Source organism: Pyrgilauda ruficollis, unplaced genomic scaffold (assembly GCF_017590135.1).
Source record: "Pyrgilauda ruficollis isolate IOZ18807 unplaced genomic scaffold, ASM1759013v1 scaffold123, whole genome shotgun sequence".
NCBI classification, from domain to species: domain Eukaryota; kingdom Metazoa; phylum Chordata; class Aves; order Passeriformes; family Passeridae; genus Pyrgilauda; species Pyrgilauda ruficollis.
In genome coordinates this window covers 973,698-989,271 of record NW_024510655.1, presented here as the reverse complement: position 1 = coordinate 989,271, position 15,574 = coordinate 973,698, and the positions used below count along the sequence as shown (strand labels likewise).

General features: G+C 54.5%; 2 protein-coding genes across 4 annotated transcripts in view; both read left to right on the top strand.

The window, feature by feature from the left end:
* EPB41L1 (erythrocyte membrane protein band 4.1 like 1) overlaps window positions 1-8,297 on the top strand; it is a 61,584-nt gene extending 53,287 nt beyond the window's left edge. For 2 of the 3 annotated variants that reach the window (XM_041490497.1, XM_041490499.1), the window contains 7 exons: window positions 615-707; window positions 1,083-1,169; window positions 1,358-1,420; window positions 2,311-2,406; window positions 3,264-3,344; window positions 4,205-4,321; window positions 5,420-8,297. In XM_041490497.1, coding sequence (XP_041346431.1) covers window positions 615-707; window positions 1,083-1,169; window positions 1,358-1,420; window positions 2,311-2,406; window positions 3,264-3,344; window positions 4,205-4,321; window positions 5,420-5,428 — 546 coding nt within the window. In that variant the 3' untranslated portion in view covers window positions 5,429-8,297. The remainder of the gene's footprint in view (window positions 1-614; window positions 708-1,082; window positions 1,170-1,357; window positions 1,421-2,310; window positions 2,407-3,263; window positions 3,345-4,204; window positions 4,322-5,419) is intronic. The other variant, XM_041490498.1, reaches the window with a different exon arrangement.
* A 1,300-nt stretch (window positions 8,298-9,597) lies between these two features.
* On the top strand, window positions 9,598-15,057 carry AAR2 (AAR2 splicing factor). Its single transcript, XM_041490491.1, has 3 exons — window positions 9,598-10,374; window positions 11,921-12,150; window positions 14,593-15,057. Exons 1-3 carry the CDS (start codon window positions 9,627-9,629, stop codon window positions 14,758-14,760), a joined length of 1,146 nt encoding a protein of 381 aa, XP_041346425.1. The 5' UTR covers window positions 9,598-9,626; the 3' UTR covers window positions 14,761-15,057.
* Window positions 15,058-15,574: the final 517 nt, after the last annotated feature.

The following is a 15,574-nucleotide window of genomic DNA, read 5'->3' as shown; positions in this document are numbered from 1 at the left end:
GTTGGCTCAGGAGTAGAGCACTGGTAAAGCATACCCGGTGCAGGAGCCCTTGGCAGCTCCAGTTTCCTACAGCAGGGCAGTGCTGGCAGCCTGTGTCCCATTCCCCCCAGAGGCGGGGAGGCTCTCACACCCCAGGAGTACCCAGAGCCACCAGGAGCTGGTACAGATCACAAAATGGCTGCAGCACAGGCATGAAACTGGTTTGATGTGTCTCACTTGGCTTTTGAAGAACAGTTTGTCCTTCTCCATGGTGTCTATAAATGTATCCAAAAAATGCCAGGGACAGAGCAGCTGGCCTGATTTGGGGGTGTGGGTCACAGGGCACTGTGGGTGGTGCCTGTCTGCCCAGGGCAGCAGGCCAGCCCTGCTGTTTGCCCGGGTAGAACTCAATGTGACACTCACAGAATGTTGTGCGTGTGGCACCTGCGAAGGAGCGGGGCAGGGATACTTTGCCAGGGGCTGCTGCACAAGGAGCACAGAATTAGAGTGGCTGGGCTGGAAGGGACCTTAAAGGTCATCTCCTTCCAGCACCTTGCTGTGGACAGAGCACTCAGGGCTGTTGGCATCATGCCCTAGGGCCTGGCTCTGCTGACTCTCTGCTGTTCCTCCTGCAGCCTTCAGCCCCAAAAGCAGACGCTGTGACTGTGAAGAAGCCCGAAGCAGAAGGCTCCGCTCCCCATCGGGTCAGCACCACAGACACGGCCCAGGTGACATGGTGGCTCCCCAGAGAGGCTGAGCCCTGAGGCTTCCCAAAGCCTCAGCCCACCAAAGCCTGTCCCTGGCAGCAGCGCTGGGAGGGCGGGGGCTTTGTGGGGTGGTTGGGGGCCTCTGCTCACCCTTGGCTTGCTGAAGTTCCCAAAAAACACAGACTAAAGCCCAATCAGAGATATTGTCTGAGTGTCCCTGGCCCCACCTGCCATGCCTACAGTGAACATCCATAGTGGGTGACAGCAACCGGCTGTCTGTACCTTCACAGCCCTCCCTGGCTTCCTCTGGCAGCAGGATATGGCTGCATTGTCCCTGCAAGTGTCACGCACTCCCTGGGCCCCTCCAGGCTCACCTGGTTTCCTTTGCCCTGGCAGGTGGACGGAGACACCCCAGGCAGCTGGGACACCACCACCACCACCACTGCCCAGGCTGGCACCACAGAGACAGCGCTGGTCACCTCAGTAAGCAGGGCTGGCCCTCGAGGGTGGGGGAGCCACTGTCCCCTGCGGTCCCTCTGCTGCTGGGGGAGTCACCGGGGCCAGCTGTGCTGGGGGGACCCTGCCCCACTGGGGGTGTCTTTGGGGGGTGACACCTGCCACGTTTGCCCAATGCCAACATGAGCAAACGTACCCGTCTGCACTTCTTTCAGGATCACGGCACCAAGGCTGGCAAAGGGGCCGCTCCCACCACAGACCTTCGCTCCCTGTCACCGGTGAGGGGGGACCTGGTGCCACCAGCAAGGCCAAGTTGGGGAAGGCAACCCTGTGGGGCTGGGAGTGGGTGGGATTGGTCCCACTGGGCCCCCTGCTGTGTTCCCAGCACTGGCACCTGGCTGATGTGTTGGTACTGGGCAGGGAAGAAAGATGCTCAGAAGGTTGGGGAGGAAGAAGTCAGGAAACCCTAACCTGTGGGCTTTTTCCTATGCCAGATCCATAGGAGGACAATTCCCAAAAATACCCCAGTCCCTGGTGCATTGGTCTGAGATGCATTTAGCCCTGGGTGTCCTGCGGGGTCACCCAAGGCCAACCACAAAGTCTCCTGACTCCCAGTGGAGGTGGTGGCCACCTACCATCCTGCCCAGCACAGCCCTTCCTCTGGAAAGGGATTTCTCTACTCCACCCCTTCATTTTGATGGAGTCCAGCCTGGGCAAACACCTGCCTCAGGCTCATCCCTTTGTGCTGCAGGGAGAGCAGAGCTGGCACTGGGGCTGGGGTACCAGTGCATCCTTCCCAGCCTTCCTTCCCAGCCCTCCCAGCCCTTGGCATGCACAGAGGGATGGACAGAGACAGAGGCAGCCTGAGAACTCTGTGCTAGAGTGGCCCTGAGGGTGGGCAGGGAAGAGTCAAAAGCAGCCATGAGACCTTCTGCCCACTGCAGAGGCCCTCTCCAGCTGCTGTGGGCCTGGATACCTGTGGAAACCTCTCCCTTTCCCCCCCAAGACCTTGGTGCAGTTGGAAGCACCTCATTGCCTTTTTCCCTTGCTGTGCTCTCCCCTCCCATGCTTGGCTGAGTGGGTACATCCCAGTGGGAGGTCCTGGCTGGCTGGGAGCTGGGCTGGGGCTTCCCAGGATGTCCCTGAGTGCACTGCTCGTGTCCCGCAGATCTCGGGCGGCTCCGCTGGCAAGGAGGTGCTCACCAGCATATTCAGCGCCACTGCGGAAACGCTCTCCACCTCCACCACCACCCACGTTACCAAGGTGAGAGCAGCTCCAGGGCTTCCTGAAGGCCACTGGAATTAGGGGATGGGTGGATTTATATTGTGCTAGGTACAGCAGAAAGGGCCCCTCTCCTTCCAACAAGCCAAGAGCTGTGTGCTGTCCCATGGGAACGGCAATCCCGCGAGTGCTGTGTGCCCTGGGTGCTGCCTGTGCCATGCAGCCAGGTGTGACCACAGCAGGCAGGCACAGCCAGGGGTGTACATTCAGCCAGGGGCAGGCCAGGGGTGGGAAGTGAAGGAGACGAGGCTGCAGCACAGGGTCTCACCCATGGCCATCGCATCCCCAGATTAAATACATGCTTTTCTTCCAGGGAACGAGGGACAGGATGAGAGGAAATGGCCTCAAGTTGCACCAGGGGAGGTTTAGATTGGATATTTGGGAAAATTTCCTCACAGAAAGGGTTTCCAAGCACTGGCACAGGCTGCCCAGGGCAGTGGTGGAGTCCCATCCCTGGAGGGGTTTCAAAGATGCATAACTGTGGCACCTGAGGACATGGTCAGTGGTGGCCTTGGCAGTGCTGAGAGAACAGTTGGGCTTGGTGATCTCAGAGAGCTTTGCCAGCCTCAGTGATTCTGTGATTCTGTAAAGATAGCAGCAGCTCTGTGAGGGAGCTGAGCAGCAGGAGGGTGCTTGGCACCTGCCCCAGCCCTTCTCCTTCCCTGCTGGGGGCTGCTGTGTGCCACACTTCTCCCTGAGTCAAGGGCAGTGGGAGCTCTGCTGGATTACAGGACAGTTCCTGAGGGGATGCTGGTGCTGTTCCTGCTCCTGTGGCAGAGTTCCCTTGCCTGGAGCTGGCTGCTGGGACAGGACTGAGAGCTCTCCTTTTCCTCACGCAGACTGTGAAAGGAGGGTTCTCCGAGACCCGGATAGAGAAGCGCATCATCATCACAGGAGATGAAGATGTGGACCAGGACCAGGTAGGAGCAGGATGCTCTGCCTTTGCCCGCTTCTGGCTGTCCCTGGATGCAGCACTGCATGTTTCTACTTCTGGCTTAACCTGCTTACTGCTTTTGGCCAAAAACTGACCGTCGAGGCCCCAGACCTGTCCAGCAGGGTGGATTCCCACAGGTGCAGTGACCCTCAGGCCATCTCCCACCATGAAACCATGGCAAAGGTCACATCCCAGTGCAGAACAAAGTGATGGCATGAATTTTTTACAGTCATAAACACATTTCTAGGTGCCCTTTCTCTGTTGAAATACTCCAAAGTGACCCAGGTCACCTCTCTCTTCCAGCACAATCTCACTACAGATTGAGCCTCTCCAGGTGACGGTGCCTCAGTGTCAGAGGACAAAAAGTGACACACTTTTGGGATGAAATAACAAAGACTGACACAAGTCTTTAGGTCCACAGGGTCACTTTCCTGTTGCCTCACCCTTTGGGATTTGTTACTTAAGAAAAAAAATAAAGAGATAAAGTAATTAAAAGGCTCTGAAATAATTTTTAGAATTATAATAATGAATTTGATATAATTCCTGTAGATTTTTCTAGTGTTTTCCTCTGCCCAGGTTTCAGTAGCACATCTGCACAGAAAAACAGCAGAGAAAGGCAGCTCATGAGGGCTCTGAGTCATGGATGAATTCCCAATCATGCTGGATTCCCATGCTGGGCTTCAGCCTCTTCTGCCAGGCTGCTGTGGGTTCAGCTGTGAGCCCCTATCCTCCTGGAATCCCACTCTGCTCCCTGGAGTGCTACTCAGCTGCTTTCTGGCTGCAGTCAGGGTGCCTGATTGCAAGAGAGGGAGGATAAATGCTCTCTCTCACCCTTCTGCTTTCCAGGCACTGGCTTTAGCAATCAAAGAGGCAAAACTCCAGCATCCTGACATGCTGGTAACCAAAGCTGTGGTGTACAGAGAAACAGAGCCCTCTCCAGAGGAAAGGGACAAGAAACCTCAGGTAGGTGGAGAAGCTGCCAGGTGTGATTTACACCTGCTGGTAATGGTGTAACACGTCGCAGTCTCTGGTCCCCATCAGCCACAGATGCTGGCATGGTGGCTCTGGGCACGGCCACCTGGTTGTGGTCAGGAAGCCACTACCATGCCACTGAAAGCAATGCTGTAGATGTCACCCTGCTGTCCTGCTCAGCACAGGGCTCAGAGGCATTTGATGTAAAAAGGAAAGGACCTGGAAAGACCTCCTCATCCCCCTGGGGTGGGAAGGGAATAAGGGGACCTCAGGTTTGTGAGTAGGCTGAGGCACTTGGCTACAGGTTATGCAAAGCCAAAGTATCAGAACAATGTTAGCAGAAATGATAATTTCTTTATAAAAACTGTACAGGCTTTCGGTCCCACTCAGATCCCCAGGTTGAATTTTTATACACACACAGGTGTAGGCAGCAGCACACAAGGTTTGCACCTCCCTGCAGACACATCAAAGCTGTCACAGTCCCAGACACTTCTCTAGTACTTGGGGAGTCCTGCCCCACCCTAAATCCCCTCTTTGACCCCATTCCCCCTGTCCACCAGGAGATGCAGTTCCTCTGGGTTGACACAGCCACCAGACCCCTGTGTGGGAGCAGTGGGAACAGAGGAGGAGAGGAGAGGGAACAGTTGAGGGGCTCTGACAGCAGCCAGGCTGCAGGTGCTTTTGGAGAGGCTCCTCGGAACTGGGATTTTCCATTTCTTTATCATATGAAGGTTCTGATTGGCAGCTTTTAAGCCTGGAAAAGCGACCAGCAATGCAGCTGGGAAGGTCATGAGAGGCTGGTGGAGCTGCCTCACCCTGTCCCACAGTACAAACAAGTCCAGACATTCCTACATCCATAGGATCCACCCAGTTTTAGTTGAATGTCTTAAAGTGAGGGAGTGGCAACTCCCCTCATGTCCTTCATGCACCAACACCAGCCCAGAGCCTGAATTCCTGCTAATTACCAGAGCTCCTGCTAATTAAATGCAAACTGTGGCCCCAAGTGTTTGCAAAGGTTCTGTCCAGTGGATGGGGAGCCTCCATGGATTGGCACTCCATGACTTGGTCCTTTCCATCTGCCTTGCACAGGAATCTTGACCAACACGTTCCTGGAAGCCAACATCTGTATTCCAACCTGGAGAACAGGGGAGAAGGAGCCTTCATGCTGGATTTGTCAGCAAGACATAGACATCCTGGCTGCAATGTTCATGGCAAGAGACAAACATTTTTAAAAAAGGAATAACAAATATATTATATATATATATACATACCTACACACACACACATATATATATATATATATATATATAAACAGGAAACAAAATGCATCCTTGCACTGCTGCTACATGCTGGAAATGAATAGCAAACAACGCCACCAACAAACAAAGCCAACCCTCTGCAGATAAATTGAAGAATTTCCTGGATTAGTGATCAAATCAGATTTAAAAAGTCATAATAATAACAATAATCTTGGTAACAATACAATAAGCCACCATCTTGCATGTTACATGAAAGGACACACAATCATGAGTTCATTTGTTGCACACTGAATGGAAAGGAAAACTGCTTTGCAACAAAGCAAGTAAGCAAACTGAAGTAAAAAAACCACAAGCAGAAGCAAAACCCTTCCCCACCTCTGGAAAGAAGAGAGAAAAACATTCAAGTTATGACCTTAGAGTTATTTTCCAATTCGCAAGTGTCATTTCACCCTTCTCCTCATTCCATGCTGGTTTTTTGCATTTTTGGGGGTTCTGTTAACTCCTCCCACTTCCCTTCCTTATCTTCTCTGTGCACTTGTCCAACCTCTTGTTCTCTGAAGGTATTTAGGAATGGGTTTCATTTCAAACAAAGGAAATGATATGTACATGGTTTCTCATCTCTATCGAGCAGCCTGTGGGGTTTCATATGGATGTGCATTTCAGTTCTGTATATTATTCTATATAACAGAGGGGGAGGGAGGGAACAATGCTGAAATAATTCAACAGTGCTGGTACGGATGATGCCAACATTTTAAAATGGTTAACTCTTGGATTGACTGTGGTTGGTGTACTTGGAGACTCTTAGATCACACGTGGGACTCTGAGTCCCACAGGAAGGAATGGGAAAGGTTTTGGCCGCTGCTGGCTGGGGGGGAAGGGGAGAGGGTGAGGGACAGGAATGTCCTGCTGGTGATCTGTGTGGTGGTGAGGTTTGGAGGGGCGGCGGTCACCTGGAGGGGCACGGAAGGCTCCAGCTCCAACAGCCGTAGGCAGGATGGGCTCCCAGGATGGGCTGCTAGCCCCCCAGAGCCACGGGGTCAGCTGGGAGGTGGGAGCCACAGGGCTCGGGGCTCCCCTGCAGGAGCCCTGCCGGTGGGTGGGGTGGATTTGCTTTGTTTCTGGATCCCAGTAATGGAGGCACTTGAGTTTTGTAGTAGGGTCAAAGGCAGAGGGGCTGTTTGTGCCCTGCCTCCCCCACTACCAGAGGTGTGATGGCACAGGGCCGGGGACAGCACTGGCAGGGCCGTGGCAGTGCTCCCCTGTCTGCCCAGGGATGGGCAGTGCAGGGAGCATGCTGTGTCCATCCCTGCAGAGTGTCCCTAGCGTCCCAGCTGGATGGGAGAGCCCAGGAGGTGTCAGTGGAGCTGCTCCCAGCTCAGCCTTCAGACACAGGCTCCTCCAGGGCTGCCTTGGGAAGGGGATCGTGGGCCAAGCCCAGGGCCTCATACACTGTGAACCAGGCAGTTCAGGTAGGCTCCCAACCAAAACCAGAAAGGAAAAGAAAGGAAAGAAATGGGTTTCCTTCTTGGAATTGTCTCTAGCTCCTGCAGAAACAGAAGGGCCCATGATTCTGCACCATTTTGCCTTTAGTCTCCCACCCCTGACACAGGCTGTGCCCAGGACCAGGTGTGTTCTGCCAGGCCCTGCCAGGGCTCGCAGGATGCCCGAGCAGGAGCGCCTGAGTCATGAGGATGCCGTGGGCAGACCCTGCTCCCACCTGCATTGTCCCAGCAGGGAGCTGCTCCCTGGCACTGCTCACCCGTGAGTGTTCTCCTGGCAGAGAGGTGTGGAAGGAAAGGGGCTGCTGCCAGTGCCAGTGCCCATCCCCAGCTGCCAGCCACGCACCTCCAGGGAGCACAGCTATAGCCTAACAGCACTTAGGGCAGTTGCAAAGAGGCTCCTTTTCTCTCGTTTGTTTTCCCAATGCACCCAAACTAGCCGTACCCAGCAGTGGCACTGCCAGGAGTGGTTGGAGGGCGTTCACCCGTACCTGGCACAGTTCAGGGTTGGGGGAGTCCACCTGGCTGGGGCACCTCCACAGCCCACCCAAGGCTGCTGTGACCCTACAGAGTTGCTTTTGGGGCTGTGCCCAGCCTGGGAAGCAAAGGTTCCCATGGGATTGAGCAGCCTTACAGAGTGAGGCTCCCTGTGCGCTTGGGCTGCCGTGAGTTTTGTTTGCAGTGAGCAGCCCCTGGCTCCCACAGCGTGTTCATGGGTGGCACTGTCAAAACCTTTTTTTTTTTTTTTAAAAAAAAAAAAAGAAAAGGAAATAAAAAAAGCTCACTGCTTGTTCTCCTGGCGAGGTGTGGCTTACTGCTGCTCAGCCCCAGCCTGCCCATCACCACGCTCTGTTTCGGATAGCTGGCCACTGCTTGTTTTCTTCCAGGGGCCTTTTCTGTGGAAGGGGGTGGGAGACATGAGTGCCTGTTTTTACCCAATCCTACAAATTCATTCTGAACCTGGCCTGCAATTGCATGAGTAATAATAACAGTAACAATAATAATAATAATATTTATTTTTATTTGAGAAGCACCTTACCGACCAACTGCAACGCTCTGTTGTTCCTTCACTAACTCTCCTTTTCTCTTCCCTTGTTCTCCTTCTCCCCCTTTGGTCATACTCCTTTTCAGTGCTCAGTGGTGTATGCGTGTGTGCTCACTGTTCTTGTATTCAATAAAAGTGAAATAAATGTGTTTGATGCTAAATCAGCCTTGGGCCTCAGTGAACTCTTTCCTACTGAGAGGATGGAGAATTGAAGGGGGAACCTTGCAACGGGAGCACTGCACATGGAAATACTGGGCTTTGTGTAAAGAGAAGAATTTTCTGTGGAAATCACAGAATCCCAGAATGGTTTGGGCTGGAAGGGAATATAAACCTCATCCTGTTCCATCCCCTGCTACAGACAGGGACACCTTTGACTAGACCAGGCTGCTCCGAGCCCCATCCAACCTGTTCTTTGACACTTACAGGGATCAAGGGGCAGCCACAGCTGCTCTGGGCACCCTGTGCCAGGGCCTGACCTCCCTCACAGGGAAGAATTCCCTCCCAATATCCCACCCATCCCTGCCCTCTGGCAGCGGGAAGCCATTCCCTGTGTCCCTGTGTCCTGGCATTCCAGGCCCTTGTCCCCAGTCCCTCCCCAGCTCTCCTGGAGCCCCTCTGGGCACTGGAAGGGGCTCTGAGTTCTCCCTGGAGCCTTCAGTTCTCCAGCTGAGCACCCCCACCTCTCCCAGCCTGGGTCCAGAGCAGAGGGGCTCCAGCCCTTGGAGCATCTCCACGGCCACCTCTGGACTCTTTCTAACATCTCCACACCCCTCCAGAGCTGCAGAGCCCGGAGCTGGGCGCAGTTCTGCAGGTGGGCTCTCAGCGCACCGTGGGCAGATGAAGATATTGCCGGGTCGGGAGCTGCGGCTGCTGGAGCCGGGGGCGGCTTCGTGTGGCAGGTGCTGAGCGTCGGACACAGCGCGGCGCAGCGAAGGTGCTTGCGAGAATGCTCGGGATGCGGGGAGGTGCTGGGAACTGCCCATCTCTGGGGACCCCGAGCCTGCCTGTTGTCCTGGAAGGCAGGATGTGGTGCTGGGACAGTGTCTGTCCTTCTAAGGGTTTGTGTGTCACAATTAGGGTCCCCGTGTGTCTCTCCCGGGGGGTCTCTCGGTCCATCAGTCCCAGGCACGGCTCTTGTCCGTCTGTCCCTCTGCGGGGCTGGGAGCACGGGGGCCCAGGGGAATAGCAGGCAGCTGGAGGGCCTGGGGATCGGCTTTGGGGACAATGGGTCAGCGGGGAGCAGCCGCCAGCCACGGAGAGGTGAAGAGGAGCAGCGCCGGGACGGGGGCTTGGGATGGGCGGTGGGGACAGGGACCGAGCAGGGACCGAGCCGGAGGCATGCTGTCCACCGGGCACCGCTGCAGCGGCCGGCCCGGGGAGCTCCCCGCGCTCGGGCGGGCCGTGCAGGCCGGAGGCTCCTCCCGCCGCCGTGCCCGGAACCGCCGGGCCCGGATATCCGGGCAGGGCCGCTCGGCGCTCGGTGCGGCCCGGCCATGGCGGCCCTGCGGTCGGACCCCGAGCTGGCCCGGCAGCTCTTCTTCGAGGGCGCGGCCGTGGTGGTGCTGGACGTGCCCGAGGGCACCGAGTTCGGCATCGACTACAGCGCGTGGGCCGTGGGGCCGCGGTTCCGCGGCGTGAAGATGGTGCCGCCGGGGCTGCACTTCGTGCACTGCAGCGCGGCCGGCGCCGGCGGGCGGGACGCGGGGCCGCGCTCCGGCCGATTCCTCAGCCTGCGGCGCCGCGAGGTGCGGGTGCTGCGCTGGGACCCCGCGGGCGAGGCCGTGCGGCCCGAGCCGCCCGAGCAGGGCGAGGCGCTGCGGGACAGCCTGCGGGAGCTGGACCCCTTCCTGGGGCCCTACCCCTACGAGACGCTGAAGAAGTGGGTGTCGCTGAGCAACTTCATCAGCGAGGCGGCGGCCGAGGAGCTGCAGCCCGAGAGCGGCCAGATCTGCGCCTTCGCCGAGGTGCTGCCCGAGGCGGCGGGGCGGCACACGCGGGACCGCGCCGGTCAGCGCCGGCCGCCGCTGGGCGCCGAGTGCCGCAGCTACGCCGAGGGCCTGGCCCGGCTGCCCCGCATGCGGCCGCGGGCCGGCACCCAGATCCGCTTCTCCGAGCTGCCCCGGCAGGCCTTCCCCGACGGGGCCACCCCCGAGGAGATCACCCGGCACAGCATGGACCTGAGCTACGCCCTGCAGCGGGTGATGGAGCAGCGCTACCCCGGCCGGCCGCTGGGCCTGCTCGGTGAGCACCGCCCGGGAAAATGTCATTTCTGTGCTCCGGGGTGGAAATGTCATTTCTGTGCTCCGGGGTGCAGCCTGTGCCTGTTCCCTGGCGTGCCGAGCGGTCTCTTCAGTGCAGGAAAGAAGCCTGTGGAGTTTTTAGCAGCCCCAGGGGCTGTTGCCATGGTCTGGAGCAGGCTGAGGCCAGAGCTGCAGCTCCTCCCGAGGGGCAGCTGCGATCTCTCTTCTGTGTGACCAGAGAGAGCACCCGAGGGAACAGCTGGAGCTACCAGGGGAAATTTAAGTTGGATATTAGGAAAAGGTTCTTCCCCAGAGCTGCTGGCACTGCCCAGGCTCCCCAGGGAATGGGCACGGCCCCGAGGCTGCCAGAGCTCCAGGAGGGTTTGGACAGCGCTGCCAGGGGTGCCCAGGGTGGGGTTGTTGGGGGGTCTGTGCAGGGTTGGGGCTGGGCTGGATGATCCCTGGGGGTCCCTTCTCACTCAGGATATTCTGTAATTCTGTTCTGTGACTCTCTGATGTGGCTACATGGTGCTGCAGCCCAGATTGCCCCTGATGAAGTCAAAAGCAGCTGTCACAGGTGGCCCTGGTGTCTGGCACCTTACCTGTTCAGGGAACCTCTTGAGGACATACCTTACAGAGTCCTGGGAGCATCGAGTGGGGATGGGCACCCCCAAACAACAGTTCCTGTTGGGCTGGGCAGGGGCTATGGGCCTGATTCCTGCTGCAGGGACCGGCCCCTCCTGGCCCAGCTCCATGTGTTCCATGTGCTGCTGGTGACAGTGGCAGTGCCCAGGCTGTGCCACCCCTACTGTGGGGACACCACACCTCCCAGAGCTCGACTGCTCCCCACCCTATTTTGCAACCTGTGATACAAATAAATGCTGGGTTTATGGAGGTTCTGGAGCAGGGGTTTGTTTTGTTGCAGGATGGAGGGAGGAGCCCTCTCAGCTGGAACCCAGGTTTGGAATAAACCTTTTTTTGTCCCTTCCATTTTTTTGTATGTTAACGTTAAACAATTTATTCTTTGTCAAAATTACCAAAGACAACTGTAGGATGTAGAGAGAAAAAATTACCTTAGGGAATGGTGGCAAAGCAGCCGTTACCAAGCATCCAGTGTGATGAACCTTGGCTCTTAATTCAACAAGGCAGACACACTCGTTGAGGCACTGCTGACCTCTCCCAGAATTCCAGGACAGTAGTGTTTGCAGTCCCATGTGGTGCTGGACACTCAGCACAGGGAGGCTGAGCACTCACAGAATAACAGCAGGGTCTGCCTTGATGTTTGGGCTGTTGTTTGGTGTTGTTTGCTGTCTGTAGAGTCCCTCTCCAGTGCTGATAATCACAGTTACAGGTGACCTGCCCTGTCCTGCTTTGCTTTGCTCCAGCTGAAGAGCAGCACAGGGTCAGTGTTTGAAGTGTGAATGCACTTTGCAAAAGCCAAACCAGAACTTAGAAATCATTTGCAGAGCTTTGCAGAGGACACATTCCCAGGATATCTGTTTAGTCTTACGTGTTTTGTTTTGTTTCCCTTCTCTGAACCCACACAGCTGAGCTGCAGTTTGCTTTCATCTGCTTCCTGATTGGGAACGTGTATGATGCCTTTGAGCACTGGAAGAGGCTCCTGAACATCCTGTGCCGCTCAGAGACTGCCATAGGGAAGTACCAAGACCTTTACATCAACCTCATTTCTGTGCTCTATCACCAGCTCAACGAGATCCCAGCAGATTTTTTTGTGGACATTGTTTCCCAGGACAACTTTTTAACCAGCACCTTACAGGTGTGTTTGGGGCTGTTCCCTGGGAAATGGAGTGGGAGGGAGGGCATCCATCACATCTGGGGAGAAACTGCCAAAGGAATTGAGCTGTATGGGAGATGGGAGCCTGTCTGAGCACACAGGGCTTTACTTTGACTTTTTCCCTCTGTTATTCAGCAAGAGCTTCAGCTCAACAGCTACAAAAGAGGCTGGGCAAGTGCAGTGTGGTGTCTGTTTGTTTAATTTTTCCAAAGTGCCGTTCATTCTTCAAAAGAAAAAACAACACGCAAAACTTTGGCATGAAGGACTGATGATGCTGATTTTTGGAATGGTTTGCTCAGTGTGCAGGGAAGCTGCAGCAAGGCTTTATTGAGCTAAGGGCAGTGATGGTGTTTAAGAAGTTTTTCCATTGCTTAGCACACCTGAGGATTTCCTGTAGTCACGTTCTTCTCCAGAGGGAATTTATGGTTACTCCAAAATGCAAAATATGCTGTCTCTGCTGAGACAGCTGGGGCAGGTCTGTGCCTCAGCCCCAGGGAAAGCAGTTACCCACTGATGGTGACCATGCTGGCAGTGCAGCAAACTGGCTCAGTTTACAAAAAAAAAGCCCAAATCAGACACACTGATAAAGCTGAGCCATGGGAATCAGCCCAGCAGGAAGCTCTGCTGCAGGTGCAGTTCCATTCCTCTCCTTGCTGACCCCAAGTTCTTGCTGTACTTCTGGGGAAGGTGAAGGTATTTGGGTTTAATTGCTGGGTAAAATATTTGGGGAAGCATTGCTTTAATCAAGTGGCTTTCAGATTTTTCAGTTGTGATTCTTACAAGTCTTGGAAGGGTTTTAATTTACATTTTATTTCTGTTGCTGGATTTTTTTCCATCCCACTACAGGACTGGACAGCCCAGGTGTGTTTGCAGCACGCTCAGAGCAGTGCTGTCAGTTCACAGCAGTACCCAGAATATGGCAACCAGCCATTCTCTCTCCCTGAAGAGAATTTAGGAATCCCTTATTGCTGCTTCTGGCTGCCTGAGTCTTGTCCATCCCTGGGCTCCCTCAGCAGGAGCTGTGCTGGTGTCAGGATCACCCTTAAGCCCTGGCAGGAGTCACCACATTCCCAGTGACAAAGAAAAGCCTTGCAAACTGAGGCCCTCCTCACTGAGTTCTCCACTGCTCTGCTCCCATGGGATTTCCCTGAAGTGGGGCCAGGGAGGCTCTGGGCTTTGCCTTACCCTCACTTCACACAGAGATTTCAGAATTCTCTGCCTCAGCTGGCCCTGGGCAGATGCTCAGAGCTGTGGGGAGGGCATTGTCTCTGCAGCTCCTGCTCAGCTCTGGAAGCAGCAACTTTATTTTTGGAGTTTGATCCAAGGCAAGAAGAGCACAGCACAGCCACTAGTGACTCTATCCCCTACCAGTGCTTAAAGAAAAAAAAACAAAAAAAAACAAAAAAAAACCCCAACAAAAAACAACAACTTTTTGAAATAATAATTTAATGTGCAGTTCATTGAGAAGAAGTGGGAAGTATAATCTTCTAATCATTTTTTCCCTACCAGCAGCATTGCTGTGTAAGAGTTCTGTTAGAAAGAGGCAGTTTTCCAGTAGAATGAGCAAGAAAAAGGCAAATATTCATCCACAAAGCAGAGAACTTTGCTGCTCATTGTCAGTGTTTTATCCAGCTTTCAGTAAATAAGAGGCTGTGTTTTCCCCAGAGGAGATTTCTTTTTATGGCAATTACTTTTGGATCACAAGTTCAGGAGGAGCAGAACCAGGCTGGGCTGGGCTCTGGGGCTCAGTGCCCTGTTCATCACACAGGTGATTTCCCCTGAGGTCCAGCAGAGGCTGTGAATTTGTGATGTGTTAATAGGTTTGTGTTTGGGGGTGGAAGGCAGAGGTTCCTCCACACTTCAGCACCCTCTGCACAAGGGAATAACCAAGCTTTTTCCAGAGAGCTCCCATTTCTTTCTGGCATTCAAGGTATTTTCATTAAGTTTCCTCTGTATCCTGAAGTATTGGTAATACCATATTACAAAAATGCTTTGGGAGATCTCTACCCATGGAAATGAGGAGTGCAATTATTTGCTGGCCTTTTGGACACTTGCTGGAAATTTGCCTACTCGTATTTGAATTTTTTGAAATGCCTTCTGTCAGGACATTTTCCTTAGCTCACCCTTTGGGATATTTCAGAATTCCACAGCACAAATTCAGTTACAAACACACTCCTGCTTCAGACAGAGTTCTCACCTGAGTGCAGATGTGTGTGATGCTGACTCAGTGGTGTGAAGGCAGGATGGGCTTGGGCTGTGAGGTGAGAAGTGTGGGCTTTGATTGGGTCCCCCCAAAGCTGCAGTAGTCCCGGGGTGTAGATCCCAACCTGGCTCTCTCCTGGTGCTCCCTGGTGTCCCTGCAGGGAGGAGGTCCCCAGCTGGTGCCATGGCTGGGCTCTCGCTGACCTCTGCTCTTTGTTTCAGGTGCTGTTCTCCTGCACGTGCAGCTCTGCTGTGGATGAGGCTCTGAGAAACAAGGCTGAGAAGTTCAAGGCTCACCTGACAAAGAAATTCAGATGGGACTTTGAGGCAGAGCCTGATGACTGTGCCCCTGTGGTTGTTGAGCTGCCTGAGGGTGTGCAGGTGGACTGAGCCAAAGGCCCCCTTAGGAGCAAACAGCTTCTAAAATGATCCTTTCCTTCTCTTCTCCAAGCTTACCATCTTCTTAAAGGCTGTGTCTGGAGCTGATCTTCTTTCTGCTGGAGAAGCAGATGTGGGAAACCCAGGAGGATGCTGAGCTTTGTGAGGAGCCCAGAGGTGTTGGAGGAGTTTGAGTGTTGCCACGTGGCAGGTTTGGGCGTGTTGGGGTTTTCCCAGCCCTTCTGCAGCATCTCCTTCCAGAACACAAGCCACAAACAAAGTCACAGAATCATTAAAGTTCCAAAAGACCTTTTGATGTCATGGAGTTCAGCTCTAAACCTGACACTGCCACAATCCTCCTGCACTCAGCTGTCCTCTGCATCCCTGCTCCTCTCTCCTGCTGGGCTGGAGCCATGCTCTGCTTGGGGAGCACCTCTGCTTTAGGGGTGTGTCTTGGTTTGAACAGCCAGGTGTCTGCTGAGGAAGGCAGGAGCCTCCCCTGAAATGGAAAAAGTAAATGCTCTCCCTCTGAATTGTCACAATTTTAAAACTAAGAGGCTCTCAGACAAAGATGTGGGACTAGGAATAACAGTTCTTTTATTAGAAAAAAAAAAAAAAAACAGTAATACAAAACACCACTGCCAGAGTCAGAGCAGGCCCTGTCCCCCTGAGTGTCAGGGTGGTGGCACAGTCCCATCCCATGGGGGCTCAGCCCTCCTGCAGTGCCAGCTGTGCTTCTGCTGGAGCAGAGATCCTGCACAAGGCTGCAGTTTTCCTCTGAAGCTCCAGGGCTGCTGGAGATGGGCCTGCTCTTCCTCTGGCAATG

Bases quoted from the DNA above. Each gene is read 5' to 3' on its own strand.
- AAR2 (XM_041490491.1), top strand. From the start codon at position 9,627: ATGGCGGCCCTGCGGTCGGACCCCGAGCTGGCCCGGCAGCTCTTCTTC. The intron at 10,375-11,920 runs GTGAGCACCGCC...GAACCCACACAG, and splicing joins CCGGCCGCTGGGCCTGCTCG to CTGAGCTGCAGTTTGCTTTC. The intron at 12,151-14,592 runs GTGTGTTTGGGG...TCTTTGTTTCAG, and splicing joins TTTTAACCAGCACCTTACAG to GTGCTGTTCTCCTGCACGTG.